At 47.7% G+C, this 16,836-nt stretch overlaps 1 protein-coding gene across 1 annotated transcript in view; it reads right to left on the reverse strand.

Moving 5' to 3' along the window:
• Positions 1-445: 445 nt before the first annotated feature.
• LOC138514007 (L-threonine ammonia-lyase-like) overlaps positions 446-16,836 on the reverse strand; it is a 416,242-nt gene continuing 399,851 nt past the window's right edge. The window contains exons 6-7 of the mRNA XM_069629234.1: positions 7,610-7,699; positions 446-1,231 (exon numbers count right to left, since the gene is read on the reverse strand). Coding sequence (XP_069485335.1) covers positions 990-1,231; positions 7,610-7,699 — 332 coding nt within the window. The 3' untranslated portion in view covers positions 446-989. The remainder of the gene's footprint in view (positions 1,232-7,609; positions 7,700-16,836) is intronic.

Raw genomic sequence — 16,836 nt, forward strand, 5'->3', positions numbered from 1 at the left:
TGTCCTTGCTACTACCAGAGAATGAGTGCACAAGCTCTGTTTTTCTGACACACTTGAGTTTTGGAAAATGTACCAACCTATATATGTTTATTCATTTGGCCTTCAAATCTCTCCAATCAATGCTTGTGCATGTATTCTTTATTTTGAGGCCAATTCTATCTGCCTAAATATGTACATGTTGAGAGACAATTTAAAATAAGGCCAAATAACTATCCAAACGAGTGGGTTTTGCTATATCAAAATATTGTACTGAGTTATGCTAGCAGTTTTCCCAAAGAATAAAGGTATGCTCTACCATTGAATTACTGTAAGTACCCGAAGGTACAGAAAATCAAACATGGTCAGAGCTGTGACTGTTTGGCTCCGACCAGACCATGTCAGTGGCTCTTCACTGCGCTTAAGGATTTGAAATGGGTGCAAAGGTAGCAGTTATGATGCACTGGAAATCATAAGACTGAGCTTTTTATAACAGTAGGCTTTACTCCCAAATGATGTACAATATATAATAAACATGAATATGGTTTCTGTACAGCACTAAATGTATCCATATTCAAAATTCCCCTGTTTAATCAGCCTACAAATGATTCACATAGATGTTTTCTGCATGGGATGGTCCATTAGTTTTGCCTTTAAAAATCCCCACATTGCACCTCAAATCATTCATTATAAATTGTGTTTACGACCTCAGCACTGATGACGGACTCAGAGTGAAACATGTGTCAGTGTTCATTAGATCTAATAATGAGAATTATCCTTAGGACATTGAAAATTGATCATCAGGTTTATATCATTCAAGCCTCTGATTAATTTCATCAGTGGCATTCAACTGTTTAGTTTAAGTCATTGAGATCATTTAAGCTCGTCCATCACGTCAAGCTATTTTCATCTATTTTCTTTGTAATATAGTGTAAGTTTGTTTAGAATCTGTTTCCTACGTTACATATATTTCTGATAACACTGTGTGCATTGCAGTCCACAGGAATTAATTTCTAAACAAAAATACAACTAAGTTCTTCAGGGGAAACATTGCCTCCAGTTAGCACCACTATCACTGTTTTGTTGTCTAGGTCAGGTATTTTATTTTTTAATACAGCAGCAAATGCTGCTGCCCCAGATGGTTCAACAACCAACCCTGCACGATACAAAAGTGACGTTGCCTCTACTATGTCCTTCTCAGAGACCAGAACCACATCCTCCACATGTTCCATGCAAATGTTCAATGTGTTGGTGCCTAGGAAGAGAAGAACAATGGGTCACCTCAGCTTTGAATAGGAGTATTCAATTCAGAGAAACAAGTTTCTGTAAAATACACAAAAATAATAACATCATTAAGGTTTAAGATATTAAATGTTACATTAGTCTCATTAAAAGCAAGTAATTGAAGACCAATTCAAATGTGATAATATTCTCTTATAAGCATTCTGCTCATTAGTCAATACCCTTGCACATATTGCAGCTAATGCCAAACTTAAGATATCCTTGGAGAGAAAAGAAAACGTCTTGGTCAGGAATTACAGGTAACTATTTAAAAGCTGGCATATATTTAAAAAAGAGCTGCTGATTTTCAGCATTGGATTTTTGGGCTTTAAGGCATCGAATTGCTTTTCTCCTGAGCCATGTTTTACAAAAACCCATCTTTTTGAGTAAGTCTTACTCCTACGTCCTGTCCCCTTTGCTCCATACTGTATGGGCGTCCCTCGCTAGGGACGGGAGACGGAACCTTTTTCACCAGAAAAATCATCTTCCCCTTTAAATTTAGATGCCTGCAGGGGCGTGGCCCTGGGAGCATGCACTCCCCTGACTCCACCCAGAGGTGCCAGTCCTCTTTTCCGCGTCAACAGGAATGGACCGCTTTCACCAGCGCTCCTGGGTTAGGCCTCTGGCCTAGTAATTCCACACGCTCTTCCCCGGGGAAGTATTCTTGTCTTCTTTTTTCTTTTCAATTACTAAGTACTGCTTTGTCCTCTGGCACCACGCTCCTCCACGGCGGTTGTCAACGACGGCAGCTTCAGCAGGTGTCCAGCATGCAAGGGTCCCTTCCCGACGTCCGACTCCCATGCCCTGGCTCAGACCACGGCTGGGATGGCTGTACCGCGTGCAATGCCTTGACTCTGTGCATGCTCAAAAACCGACTAGCCAGGTGGCGGGAGCTCTTCGGAAGATCGCCTCCAGAGGGACCCCAAAGCATTTGTGAAGCAGAAGACTAGGCCCAAGGTAGGTGCCCTGTTCTCCTCTGCACCCCGCAAGGGTGACTCCTTCCCAATGAAGCACCCAAGCGGGAGGGACCTATCGGGTCCTAAGACCAGCAACATCACCAAGGCTGCTCCAGCTACGGGCCACCAGGCAGAGGTGTTGCAAGATCCTACCGGTGCTACCGCTGAGGGGCTGAACGGCTCTTTTACCAGGTCCCAACCCGTGGGGCTACGCCCTAACACAGGGCCCATGCCTGAGGGGGCGCCTGCATGCAGCACTACTGGCACCACAGCTGAGGGTATTCCGCCTACCAGGCCCCAACCTGAGGTGCAGGGTAGGCCTAAACCACCACAGCTCAGTGCACTGGTGGACGCCAGTCCCAGCTCAGCAAGTTCCACAATGCAGGCATTTTGCATGGAGCAAAACAAAATGGCCGCCGGGACAGACAAAATGGCGGCTCACCCTATGCCTTTCCCTTAGGAGACCACAGCTGCCTGTGCCCAGCCCTCCTCCGGCTCCCCCAGACCCGCAGGACACAACAGTGGACACAGACGATGAGGAGGAGGACCCGGACACCCCATCGTCAGCCAAAGCTTTTCACGAGCGGCTGGCGGGCCTGGCTGTGTACCTAGGAATCCTGCAACCAGAGGCGGGGGTACTGGCTGAAGTTCTCACACTACGCCCTACTGCCAGAAAAGGAATCCCACTTCAGGAGGACGGGGTAGCGCTTGGCAAAAAAGGGTGGCTCAAGCCACACTCTACCCAGCCTACCAATAGGCGTTTTGATGCTAAAACAGGCAAACAGAAGGGGACCCCCTTTTATTGTCAGCGCACCCCCAACCACATTCCTTGATGATGGCATCTGCATCGCTGTACTCCAAGCCACAATTTTCTTCAGCGACTTCGGCCTCATCACTCCTGGGCAAGGAGGAAAAGATCTTGGAGGCGTTTGGGAGGAAAATGTATTCCAACGCCACTCTCCATCTACGCCAGGCCAACGCGGATGCCATGTTGGCTGCTGTCAACCAGAAGTTATGACGGGAGATTGCCAATTTCCTCCCTGAGCTCCCTACCCACAGCCAGGCTCGCTTCAAGGCTGGGCTGGCTGAGGCCAAAATCGTGGCACAAGACATAATGGAGTCCACGGTGGCCCACATTGACACTTCAGGTTGGGCCATATGCATTGCCCCGGACATGAGAAGTATGGCGTGGCAAAGGGCTACAAAATGTAATACAGATGTGTAGGACCGCATACTAGACCTGCCTTTCGCGGGCGCGGAGGGACCTGTTCCATTCGACAACAGACGAGGAACTCGATAAGAAAAAGAATAGCTTGCAGACAACAAAATCTTTATCAATCTTCACCAATTCCACTCCTAAAACCTACAGCCAAACGCACCAGCGCACGGACAAGGGTCGTCCCAGGGATGTCATTTCACCAAAATGCCAGGGGTGGCGGAAGTGACATCACAATGTCACGCCCCATGAGTGACATTGCCGGAAGTGATGTCATTTGACCCCACCCCCACGTGACATCTCGAGTTTGGAGGCGTGAAACGACAGAAAAGGGTGAGCTCAACAAAGGTTAAAGAGAAGAAAATGTGAGTTGTGTGCAGTAACAGAAATGTGAGAGGAAAAAGATGCCTAGATAGCGGGCTGAAGAGGAGAGCTGGGATGGAGGCAAGAAAGAGAAGAAGGAGGCGAAAGAGGAGGGGGAGGAGATGAAGGAAAAAAAGAGTCTCTGTTTTAGATGGGTTAAGATGGAGGAAGTGGGAAGGCATAGCAGGATTGTATAGCGAAAGACATGCAGAGACATGAGAGTGAAGGGAGTCAGTGAATTCAGAAAAGGGAAAGTAAATGTGAGAGTCGTCTGTGTAGAAATGACAGGATAGGTTAAAATATGAGATAAGTGAAGCGACAGGAACAGTATAGATGGAAAAAAGTAGTGGGCCAAGGACTGACCCTGGAGGCACACCGTAGAGGACAGGGAGTAGAGAGACTGCCAGACAAGGACACAGAACAAAAATGACCCGTGAGATAAGATTCAAACCAGGAATGGACAGAGCCAGAGATGCCCAGAGAAGAAAGTAGGGTGGGGGTCCACAGTGTCAAAGGCTGCCAGCCAAGGACAGGAGAACAAGGTTAGAAGAAAGTTTATTGTGGCGTGCCGAGAGAAGTGAGTCTGAAACATGTGAGAAAGCAATTTCAGTGAAGTGGGCAGGACGAAAACCAGACTAGGGTGGAGGGAAAAGAGAGTGTAGGTGTAAGTAGAAAGGTACATGTTAGTAGACAATGCTCGCCCCCGAAGTTAAGATAAGAAAGGGAGGCGAGAGATAGGTGGAAATTAGAGGAAAGACAGGCATCGAGAGTGGTTTTTTTTCAGAATGGTAATGATAGTGGCATGCTTAATAGTGGGGGGGAAGAAAGACGAAGAAAGAGAGGGGTTGATAAGAGTAGTAAGACTGATGGTAGACAGAAGGAATGAGAGCAGAGGGGAGAGGGACAGAAGATGAGGCCATAGGGTAGGCACGAGTTAGAAAGGCCGTCATATTTACCCTTATCTAGACGACTGGCTAGTCAGGGAAAGATCTCCAGAGGCGGTTCAACATACGGCATCCGCCCTCATGGATACACTGTATGACCTGGGATTTTCTTTCAATCTTAAAAAGTCACAGTTGGTGCCCATGCAGAGCCTGACCCTTCTGGGACACAAGCTCTGAGAGGATCTTCCCCTCAGAGGACAAGATCACGGCCATCAAGAGGGCCAATGATCCTTTTCTCAGCAGAGCAGTGACTTTGGCGTGGTGGTACCAACACCTGTTGGGAGTTATGGCTGCATGTCTTCTTGCAGTACCACATACAAGGCTCAAAATTAGGTGGCTGCAGCTACATTTCTCAGCCTCCTGGAACCAGAAAGGTTCACAGGCAGAGCAGGTCAGCATACCACAACAGCTCCTGGTGGGGTACAGACAACAACCTGCGGATAGGCAGACCCTTCAGGCAAACATCGCCTCAGGTCACCATTACCACAGACTCATCCCTAGAGTGGAGCTACCCTAGACAGCCACAGTGTCCATGGAGTATGGTCCCGGCAGGAGCAGCTGGTGCACATCAACTGGCTCAAAATGATGGCTATCTGGCTTGCTCTCAAAGCCTTTCTACCCATCATCACCAGCAGGGCGATTCTCATTCAAACAGACAGCAAGATCTCGCTGTTGATGTATTACATCAACAAGCAGGGTGGCACCCGGTCCCCTCCCCTCTGCAGACTAGTGGATAACGTTTAGGAGTAGGCTCTGCTGAACGCCTGTCAGCAGTCTACCTCCCTCGGGAGTCCAACCTAGAGGTGGACAGGCTTAGCAGGCTGAGCGCAGACAACTACGAATGGCAGTTGAACAAGCAGGTTCTTCCGGGGATCTTCAACAGGTGGGGTCATCTGCAGGTGGATCTCTTTGCCACCAGTACCAACAGGAGGTGCCCCCAGTTTGCTTCCTGGAAGCGGCAAGGCAGGGGTTCGCTGGGCGACGCAATACAGATCCTGTGGAACATCATGACTGCTTACGCCTTCCCCCACTCCCCTGGTGCACAAGGTCATCTACAGGATCGGGGAGTCGGATCATCCTGATAGCCCCATGGTGGCCAGCCAGACCCTGGTTCTTGAAGCTGCTCAGCCTGTTGTACCAGGCCCCCGTACAACTCCTGCTGGGCCCAGCACACCTACTCTCTCAGCAGGGGGACCCCACCCCTGCAGAAGTTATCCCTCGCAGTGTGGTTCCTGAACAGGTCTCCCTGAAGCATTTGCACCTGTCACAGGCTATCCTGGCCATTATACAGGCGGCTAGGAGTGACACCACCAGGAGCCAGTACAAAAGCAAGTGGACCAGGTTCTGTCACTGGGCAGAATCAAAGGAAATTGATCCTTTGACTTGCATGCTGGATGACATGCTCTCCTACTCTGCACACCTCACACTAAGACGTGCAAGTAGACATATGTTGCACTTATCTGGTGGCCATTGTAGATTACAAGAACTCTCAGGAGGAAGTATTCTCATCCTCCAGTCTGGTGGTTAAGAGACACTTAGCGGGCCTGACTAGGCTCTATCCACCTATCAAGAAATCGCACCAGGTGTGGGACCTTAATGTGGTCCTGGGCGCCCTGGCGCATAAACCATTCAAGCTGATGTCATCCACTGACATCAGGCTAGTAACCATTAAGACGGCCCTTCTAGTGGGCCTTACCTCGGCACGCTGAATCAGTGAGATCCAGGCACTAGTAGCTTGCGAGCCATATACTACATTTCATAAGGACAAGGGGGTGATCAGAACACACCCCGATTTCTTACCTAAGGTTGTCTCCTCTTTTCACCTTAATGAGGAGATAGTGTTACCAACCAACTTTCTTCGCGGACCCTACGGAAGATGCCCAGAGGGTTCTGCACTGTCTAGACGTCAGAGGGGCGCTAAGATTGTACCTGGACAGAACCAAGAGCTTCTGTAAATCAGACACCCTATTCGTCACCTTTGGGGGATCAAAACCAGGCTGTCAGGACTCCAAAGCTTCCATTACATGGTGGATGGTTATAGCCATGAAGGAGGCGTATGAGGGGCAGCACAGGCCATTGCCAGCAAACATGCATGCCCACGCCATCAGAGTTAAAGCCACGGCAGTGGCTTTCCAAAGGCACATTCCGTGGCAGGTTATCAGCAAAGCGGCTACGTGGGCTACTCCCTCAGCCTTCTGCAAGCACTACTGTTTGGATACCAGCGCCAAGATGGACGCGGCATTTGGTCAGGCAGTGTTAAGGAACGTGTTTTCTTAAGCGGGGCAACTCTCCACCCTGGGCTACATTCAGTTATAATCGCCCATACAGTATGGAGGAAAGGGGACGGGACATAGGAGTAATTATAAGTTACTCACTGTAGTGACTAACTTAGTTGTAATCCATAGTCTCCTTTCCTCCATACGTCCCTCCATCCTCCCTTCAAATAAAACTGGTGTCATTAGGCAATGTTAATATTGTCGATGCGTCAAGGAGGACTGAGGAGTGGTGCCGGTGGGTGGAGTCAGGGGAGCAGAAACACAATTAAGATGCTTGATTTGTTTTAATTTCTTCCTATGGGACTCCCATTTTCTTTACAAGAGACTCCGAGCCACAAGCTCTTGGACTTGTTAGGATGTACATCAGGGCTTTCAAACCAGTTACCAGTGACCAGCAGTTATACCAGATGGTTCTTTAAATTCTAGCCAGCTTGGATATCTTAAAAGCATGTGTCTAAGACCTCTTTCACCAATTATTGATTCTATACTGCATGTTTGTTGGCAATTTGAGTAAATAAAATGCAGTCTTCATGTTGTATTCGTGTCGATCCATTCACTTCTAGTACAGTAGTAAAGTACAATGTAAATCGGCCTTACCTGCAAAGGGAGGAGCTAGTCCAGCTGCAATACTTTTTGCATCCATGGTGACCGGTTTGCCATCCAGAAGACTTCTAAACATAGTGCAAGCTGTGAAAAGGAAAGTGTGAAAATGATTGGACAAGTGGTCTTGTATAAAGCTTTTCCAATGATGATGAACGTCAGTCCCTGACATATTTCCAGTATAGCTGATAGTAAACCGATGCCTGGACCTCTAGAGGCGTGCGCCACATGCCAGAGTTATCCAGTGGCATTTTAGATCAGCCTGCGAAATAGTGTGCATGCATGTGTCCCAGATAAATAGCAACAGTAGAACTCAGTGAATGGGTCAGGATGCCTTGACATTTGAATGATAAGTGTTTAGTAGTGTGCACTGATCTAGATTTGCAATGGCAGTTCTGCAGGACCAAAATCTAGCATGTAAAAATATGGTTACAAACATGTATGGTTAGACTGAACATATATCTTTGGAAAATAATGTCTGTGAATTACACCTGAACACAAGCTTTTTAAAGCTAGCTGTTACAGGGATATGAAATTGGCACTAGTTGGAAGAATTCATGTGATTACAGAATGAAACCGGCTTCACTTGAAGAAATACCAAACCTTTCCATAGCGCAAGTGTGAAATGACTCTGACGAATCGGGGTGCCAGTTTGCAGTAGATTACGATGGTAGGCGAAGACCACTGACTTGGCTACCAAAGGTAAGCGTATGGTCTTAGATAACACCCGGGTCACAGACAGTGTTGGCCCAAGAAGGGGCCTCAGCCAAGATGGAAAGCGGTCTGGGTGTTGGGGAGGAACTCAAAATCTGTTTTCTCCCTGTTGAAGAAATGTCAACTGTGGTATATTCAAGAATTAATGGCATGAAGTAAGGTATGCATGGAACCCCCCCCCCCCCGCCTGCCCATTTTTACCAATGCAACAGTGTCCTTGCCAAGTTTCAACGCCGCCGAGAAGAGTCAGAGGATCCCCATTGGTTGGAGGAGGTATTTTCAAGAGGACAAAATCTGAAGAACAAAGGTGCGCATATGCATCATATATGCTATGCCCAAACCTTTACCCAAATCTGAAGTTTTTAAATCACTATGCTTAAACAACCCTAAAGCAGATATTACCCCTTCACCTTAGATGGCAAAGGAGAGGGCTGTCGCAGCGTTCGGTGAGCTCCGGGGCAAAACATTTGGTGATCCCGCCCTTTGCTATTTTTTGTGCACTGCACCAGCCGCACACTGAACAGAAGATGCTAAAACTCTCACTTTGAGTTTGTGTGGCGGTCTTACCTATGTTGATGAGGTCCTCTGAATGCAGCTGGGCTAAGGTAAAACGCGCTCTTCATCCATTCCACTTACCATCAAAACGATGTGTAGTGGAAATCTGGAGACTGAACACACTGAAAATCTTGCAAAGATCATGTCTTGTTCCCCCCAACATATGTCCTCTTCTACCAGTTTCTAGGGCCATGAGCCTACCCTGTACACGCTAGTCAGATGAGCTCTGTTCACATTGCTGCTAAGGTGATCTTCTGCTGCTGTATGACATTTCCATCAGAATGCGCTCTGCCAGACGCCTTCTTTATTTCACAGGTGTTCTGGGTTTCTCTAATGTCGTGTATTCGCAAAAGTGCAACTGGAGAGCAGTGCGAGTCTATATAGGCCAGGCAGATTGTATGCCCCAGACCGTGTATTCTTCTTATCTAGAGTAATTTTGAATGTGCAAACGTGCTACACGTTTCGATGACAGTGTGGCCTAGATGTTCCCGTATCCAGTTCTAATAGTTGGTATTTTATCATATTTTTTTATATATATATCACTTCATGTCTGACGACTCCTGCTTCTGAGCACTGTAAAATAAGTGTTATTACTGCAAAATGTAATAATACTTAATTCATCAACGATGAAGGGCTGATTCTGCTCTGCTGAAATCGCTTTAAACTCGCTCAGCTATTCAATAAAGACACAAGCATGCTGTTTAATCCAAAACGAAAAATATATTAGGATACCAACCCACTACAGCCTCTACACTATATAACACTACTATGATCACATTTAATAGTGGGCCATGATATATCACTCCTGTATGTAAGCACTGTAAACATAAGTGCTATTTAATAAGACATGTAACCCCCAGAACCAATGCATTACCAAATGCTGTTGGATGTCGGTTGAAGGTAAGTAGGTTAAGTGCTGTCTACACCTTTTATCCGTCTGAGGTCAAAAAATGAGTTCATTTTGGTTACGAGGTAATATTTTATGAGTGCTTTAGATAAAGCAGTTTGGTGAAATCACTTTATAAGTAATGGATTCATTTAAATGCCTAAATGCTGGCATCAATCTATCCAAGCATAGACTTCGAATGTTGTCATAGTCTTAATTTAGTGTTGCTGTTAGTGTGACGTTGCAACTCTTATTCAACTTCATACATACTTGTATGAAAATCAGATCCAAGTGCTTCTTTGCTTCCTTGAGATGTCAATCTTATTTTATACTGGCATGTTTGAAGCTGATCGAGACAGGGTTATACATGCACTTGCATTGGGATGATGGCACCTTCACACAGCTTTCTGGGAACAACAATCATGTTACCAATGTATATATTGTTTTATGGATATCTGGCAACTAAGCCCCCCAGACACAAATATAACTCCTGGACACACCACGGTTCTACCCACAATCCATCTGGTGGTCACAAAACACATAAGAAATACCTATAAAATAGCTCCTCTGGGCACGCTTCCTCCTGAACTGTATAAGACAGTTGTGGTGAGAAGGGGGTGGGGAAATCCCAGCCAGGAGTACAGCCCGCAATGTGGCAGGGAGAGGGGATCTCTGTGTGCATAACACAACAGAGAAAAGGGCACAAGCCAGCCTGCCCCATCCCTGGTGGAGGGTGATGAGAGGTGTTAAAGCAGAAGGAGCGGACAGTAGCCTGGTGATAGCAGCAAGTTAACACATGTCTTTGAATATATCCCAGCTGAAGTGCAGATAAATTAAGAGGTACATGTTAACTAATTCAGTCTGCCAAAAGGGGTGACAATAGGGCCCCAGCGGAGAGCGAGGCTTGGGGAGCTTGCTCTGCCTTTCCCCTCCCTTCCTGAAGGCCCTGGCAAAGGGATAAGGTTGGTTGTACTTTCCAGAGAGGCAGGTAGGTCACAAGAGGCTGTGCTCAGAAAATGACAGTACCCTACATACTAAATAAAAGGAAAGCCCCAGCAAGCGTATAGAAAATAACGCACTTTAATGATGCACGATATTCACCAAAACACTGACAACCCCCTTGTAAAAAAGGTATAAGCACATTAAACACGTACCGACTACAAAAATAGTCACTTTAATAGCTCGGATTGCAATTTTAAAGCCCTATCAAAAACAAGCTCTAATGCCCCACGCCCCGTGCGGCACAAAGTGCGGCACGATAGAGGGCCTGGGGGGTTAGGCGCGGGGTGGGGGAACCAAACGGCACGAAATGCAAGGGGAGGGGCAGCCAAGCGGCGCCCCCACCCGCGGCGTTGCCAAGGAAACACAAACACATATGGGGAAAGGTGTGAAGAAAAAGCAACAGGGGGGCAGGAGGAAGTCCGGCACCCCAGAAGTACAACAAAGGGCCAGGGGGTATTAAGTACCCCAACGAAAAACAGGTTAGGCACAACCAGGTAAGGAGCTCACCTCATTCGGGTAAGCTCCTAGGGCCTGGAAAAGGGGGAGAAGGAAACGTTTTGCCTCTGCGGGCTTTTCGTGACTTTGTTTCCCCACAACACACAGCATTCTGTTGAGCGGCGGGAAGTTGCTGGAGCGGACCTAACGTCAGCGTCAGGGCCGTGTGGAGAAGATTTCAGGAGCCGCAGCATTTTTGTCGAGCGGCGGGAAGTTGCTGGCCTACGTCGGCGTCGGGGCCGTGTGGAGAAGACTTAAGGAGCCGCGGACGCTGAAAGGAAGCAGCCACAGGAGCCACCGATCGCAGCAGAAGAACGCAGCGAGGAAGTCTGGAGCGAGCAAGGAAGTTCTCCGTGGAAGGAGCCGGCGGCCGCAACCGGGGAACAGCCACAGCGAAGAAGTGAGGAGCAGCGGCAGCGCAGGTTAGAGGAGTCCATCATCTGCAAAGGAGCAACGCCGTGAAGAGGCCCGGCAGGGCAGGGAAAGGCGCCGGACGAAGCCCGCGAAAGCCGGGTAAAGGAAGGAAGGCGCGGTAACGAGGGGGTGTGGCCGTCCAGGCACACGCAATCGGAGGGAGCGGACGTGCTGGGAATTTTTCTTAAAGGTACAGGCACATGGAGCACGGAAGCAGGAACAAACTGTGCGCCTGGGCTGCAAAGACTACCAGCAACCTGTGCACAAACAATAAATTCACTGGGTTTGATACGCTGGGGGCCTGAGTTCTAATCCAACGTCCTGGAACTGCAGGACAAGCAACATTATTACAAGGCAAAAGACGAGCAGCCACAGCAGCCGGAACGCACAGAAGAGCAAGCAAGCCTCAAGCAAGGCAAACAAAACGAATTTTGAGAGCAATGGCTGAAGAAAGGGCAAGAAGAGCGCAAGAATTTAGCGCATGGGCTAAAAAAGCAGAAAAAGAATATGGAGCGCAGTGGGTGCTGGAGCTGATGCAGAAGGGGGAGAAGGCAAGGGCAATGTCGCCTTTGCTGCTAGAGCAGTCCAGCAGCGGTGAGGAGGATGTAGCATTACCGCAAGGCCAGAAGAGGGCAAGAGAAGTGGCAGGAAGGCCACAGGAACAGCCGGAGGAGCCCAAGAAGAGGCAAAAGAAAACCAACAAAAAAGGTAAAGAAAAAATTAATAATAACATTGGGGACAAAATTGTTAAAATGTTGAAAGAATGCATCACGGTTCAGGGTAAGTCGCCCAGAACCCAGGAAGAGAAAGAAAAGAGACACAACAAGCACAGGGCTGAACAATTGGCAGTGACATCTGAGGAGGAGGATAGTAGTGAGGACGAAGAAAGGGAGCACTTGCAGGCCTGAGTGAAATGGAAGGGGGTAATACATAAAGATAAAGAGAGAAAGGCTAGGATAGATGGGGCAGGTGACGGTCAGGGTACAGGTGGGCCAAGTCCAGCAGACAACGGGGTACCCATTCCACAAGGGGAGATACAAGGGGTTCCGCCAGGGTCCATTCCCCAGGGGGCAACCACCAGCCTACCGGTGACGCCAGCCGGGCTTACAAAGATAACAGTACAAGAACCAGCCACAGTTATGACAAAATATGGCAGGCTCACGGTCGGGAAAGATGCCCAAGGGTGTTCTATGAAGGCTCAGGCGTGGCACATTAATGAAAAAGTGAAGGAAAAAATATGGAGAAAAGAATTTATAGATATCTTTTCGTTACTAGATGTCCAAAAGAGAGGGCAGAATGTATCAGAGGATATAAAGGAGGATGAGAAGGGCTTACTAAAAAGGGCACCAGTAAGAAGGAATTTTGATAATTGGACGGCGGCTTTCCAAATAATGTCCACTATCATACTGCAAAAATACCCAGAAGACGGTTTATCACTGGTAACATACCAGCAGAGGGTCTTGAAGGTTTACAAAGCATTTGGGGGGGATGCATGGAAGGAATATGACCACGAATTTAGAAAAGAAATGGATTGCTTCCCAGACATAGGTTGGGATGAGGAGAACTTACACCTGTACATATTCAATGTGCTAAAAGAAAAATGGGACGCCAGGGAACAGAGTAGTGCGGGAGGCTATCAAAGGAGGCAATATTGGCAAAACGATTTTAGAAACGATTATAAATATAATACCAGAAGATATGAGAGCAATTATGACAGAGCAAGGGATCAGAGTTTTCGGAGCAGGCAATACAGCTCACAGAGAAGTTGGCAGAACAGCAAACTACCAACAGCACAAGGGGGTGGTAGGGGAAGCAATGGGCCAACAAGGACAGACGCAGCGCAATGTCGAAACTTCGAGAATGGGGTACCATGTAGCTGGGGCAAGAAATGCAAATTCAGCCACAGATGCGAAAATTGTAGGGGCGAACATAGTACCACAAAATGCACCAGAGCAGCATCCAGCACGCACAGGGTACTGGAAAAACTGAGTTAAGAAAAACGATGAGAAAGGGGCCACGCCAGTTAAGATTGAAAGAATGGAGAGGTGGCGACAGGTTTTTCCAGACAAGGAAGTTGCAGAGACGATCAGGAGAGGCTTCCAGGAGGGTTTTAATATTCCATTTGAAGGGCAAGGGTCCCAGAATACCCCTAAAAACCTGAAATCCGCTTTAGAGAACAGAGTGTTAGTGGGCCAGAAAATCAAGAAAGAAGTAGAACTGGGGAGGATAGGGGGCCCATACAGATCCCCTCCATATTTAGAATACATATGCTCACCATTGGGGCTGGTCCCAAAGAAGGAGGTAGGCGAATTCAGGCTGATTCACCACTTATCATACCCTCCAGGGGCATCGGTGAACGATGGCATACCACAGGATGCAGTGTCAGTGTCTTATGCAGATTTTCAGGAAGCAGTACAGGGGGTCAGGAAAGCAGGGGAGGGGGCATGGATGGCGAAGGCCGATATAAAGTCAGCATTTCGCCTGCTCCCAGTCAATAGGGAATCACAGAGGTGGCTATGCATGCATTGGGAGGGAGAATATTTTGTCGATAAATGCCTACCAATGGGTTGCGCCATCTCGTGCACATATTTTGAAAAAGTGAGTTCATTCTTACAATGGGCACTTACAAAGGAGATGGAGGAGGCACAAGTAGTCCACTACCTGGACGATTTTCTATTTATTTGTGGGACCACAGGGTTCCGAACTGTGTAGGGCTACCTTGAATAAATTCATGGCATTAACAGAAGACTGGGGCTTCCCGCTGGTGGAAGAAAAAACAATGGGCCCAACACAAAGAATCCAATTTCTAGGTATAGAAATAGACTCACAAAGGGGAGTGTGCAGGATCCCGGAGGAAAAAGTGGCAGACCTATTGGGAACAATCAAAAGCCTAAAACGGAGAAACAAGGCCACGGTGAAGGAATTGCAATCACTAGCAGGTAAACTAAACTTTGCTGGTAGGGTTATACCGCAAGGCAGGATAATCCAAAGAAGGATTGAACAGAGAACAAGAGGGGCCAAGGAGGGGCACCACAGAGTCAGAATTGGCGGGGGAATCAAGAAAGATTTGGAGGTATGGGATGTATTCCTTAAATCATTCAATGGAGCAGTGATCTGGCGCTCACCAATAAACGAGGAGAACAAGAGGGTGTTATTTACAGATGCAGCCGGGGGATTGGGTTTTGGCGCAATATTGGGTACAGAATGGTGCGCAGAAAAGTGGCCAAAGGCATGGCAGGATGCAGTTTGGACGAGTAATATCACATTACTGGAACTGTTTCCTATCTGGGTAGCACTGTGTGCATGGGAGGCAGAGCTAAATAGCAAAGAGCTAAATGTTTGGTCAGACAACATGGCAGTAGTGCATGTAATAAATAATGGAAGGGCATCATGCCCGCTGGTCTTGGAATTAATGAGGGCAATAACATTGTGTTGTCTGAATAATAATGTTGTCTTAAAAGTGAGGCATATCGCCGGAGAAGCAAATGTGGTCGCTGACGCCTTGTCTCGTTTCCAGTGGGGCAAGTTCAGAGAGCTGCGGCCGGATGCAAACAGGATAAAAACGCCCACGCCACAGAAGGCATGGGTCCCATTAAAAGCAATGGAGGAAAAACGGTTAACTACAAGGTTGACTCAGAAGAGGAGGTGCAAGGTCAAGTCATAGAAAGATTGGCCAGGAACGCTATAACATACAAAACTGGTAAGCAGTACAAGAAGCATGTAAATAATGTGTTAAAGGAAACTGGGTTGCAAGAAGTGGGGGAGATTACAATCTCCAAAATGTGTGACTTCCTGGAGAAAGCATTTGCACAGGGGAAAAGAAAAAGCTGGGCAGCAGCGCATTTGGCCGCAGTCGCATATACCTCTAAGGTGGCCGGGGTGACAGACCCAACAGTTAGCCCACAGATAAAATATGCATTGAAGGGCTGGGCAAAATTGGAGGGAAAGAAACCAGACAGCAGGCGACCCCTGAAATTTGGAAAAGTGGTTAAACTGTTACATGTGTTGCATAGTACGTGTAGCGACAGTTATGAGACAATGCTGTTCAGGGCGGCGTTTGCACTAGCATATTATGGGGCTTTTAGGATTGGGGAACTGGTAGCGCGCAACACAGTTGCAGGGGACGGGCTAGCAAGAGGCGACGTCAGCATAGGGTCCAAAGGCATGTCGATATTACTGAGGAAATCGAAAACAGACCAGATGGGGAAAGGTAGAACAATAGAGCTGAATTGCATTAAGGATAGGGAGCATGGATAGTCGGCCATTCATTTGTGACATGGGCAGGCATGTGGATCGAAGTCTTCAAAGAGGGCCTGCATTTTAAAAAGACAATAACATCCTGTTGGGGCCTCCCAGGAATGCATTGGGAGGACATTCACGATCGGTTATCGAACCTGATCGGGTTTAGGGACCCACCGGAGTATCTGGTAATCCACCTTGGTGGTAATGACCTGGTCAAAACAAATAGGGGCAAACTGATGCGCAACATGTGCGAGTCCCTAAGGGCTATTGCACACTGCTGGTGGAAAACCGACATTTTTATGTCTGAGATAATTACCCGCAGAGTCTGGTACGGGGCGCACAGGAGGCATGCCATCGAAGTTGCAAGGAAAAAGCTCAACAAGGCGGTAGAAAGGTACTGCAGGAGTATGGGGCTCCAGTTTATAAAGCATGGCTTGTCGCAGAACAACCCAGAGATGTTCCACCAGGACGGGGTACACCTATCTAGCAAAGGGATGGGAATTTTTACAGATAACATTTTTAGAGCCTTAGCTGAGCGAGGATGCAGATAGGGACGCTTTTTGGGGGGACCTGAGCGGCCGAGGCGACACCCACTCAGGTGTGGCGGCACGTGTCCAGGAACGGATGCCCCAGGGTAACTAAGACTAGCCAAGGAGAAGGCTGGGCATCTACACACCCTGGACACAAAGTGCCCAAAAGCGAGTTGGTGTTATTGTTGGTTGTTATGATTATTGTTTGGTGTTATTTTCTGTAGCAAATAAACAAGCCTACGGCCTATAATTTTTCCACGAACAAAAACCCTGTCTGTATTATTATTTCTTTATCTGGGGTACTAGGGTCTAGGAATTAGAGCGAAGGGGAGCCCACACTACTCGGCCTGGGGGGTTAGGCGCGGGGTGGGGGAACCAAACGGCAC

Source organism: Ambystoma mexicanum, chromosome 12 (genome assembly GCF_040938575.1).
Source record: "Ambystoma mexicanum isolate Mex_15411 chromosome 12, UKY_AmexF1_1, whole genome shotgun sequence".
Classification (NCBI taxonomy): Eukaryota; Metazoa; Chordata; class Amphibia; order Caudata; family Ambystomatidae; genus Ambystoma; species Ambystoma mexicanum.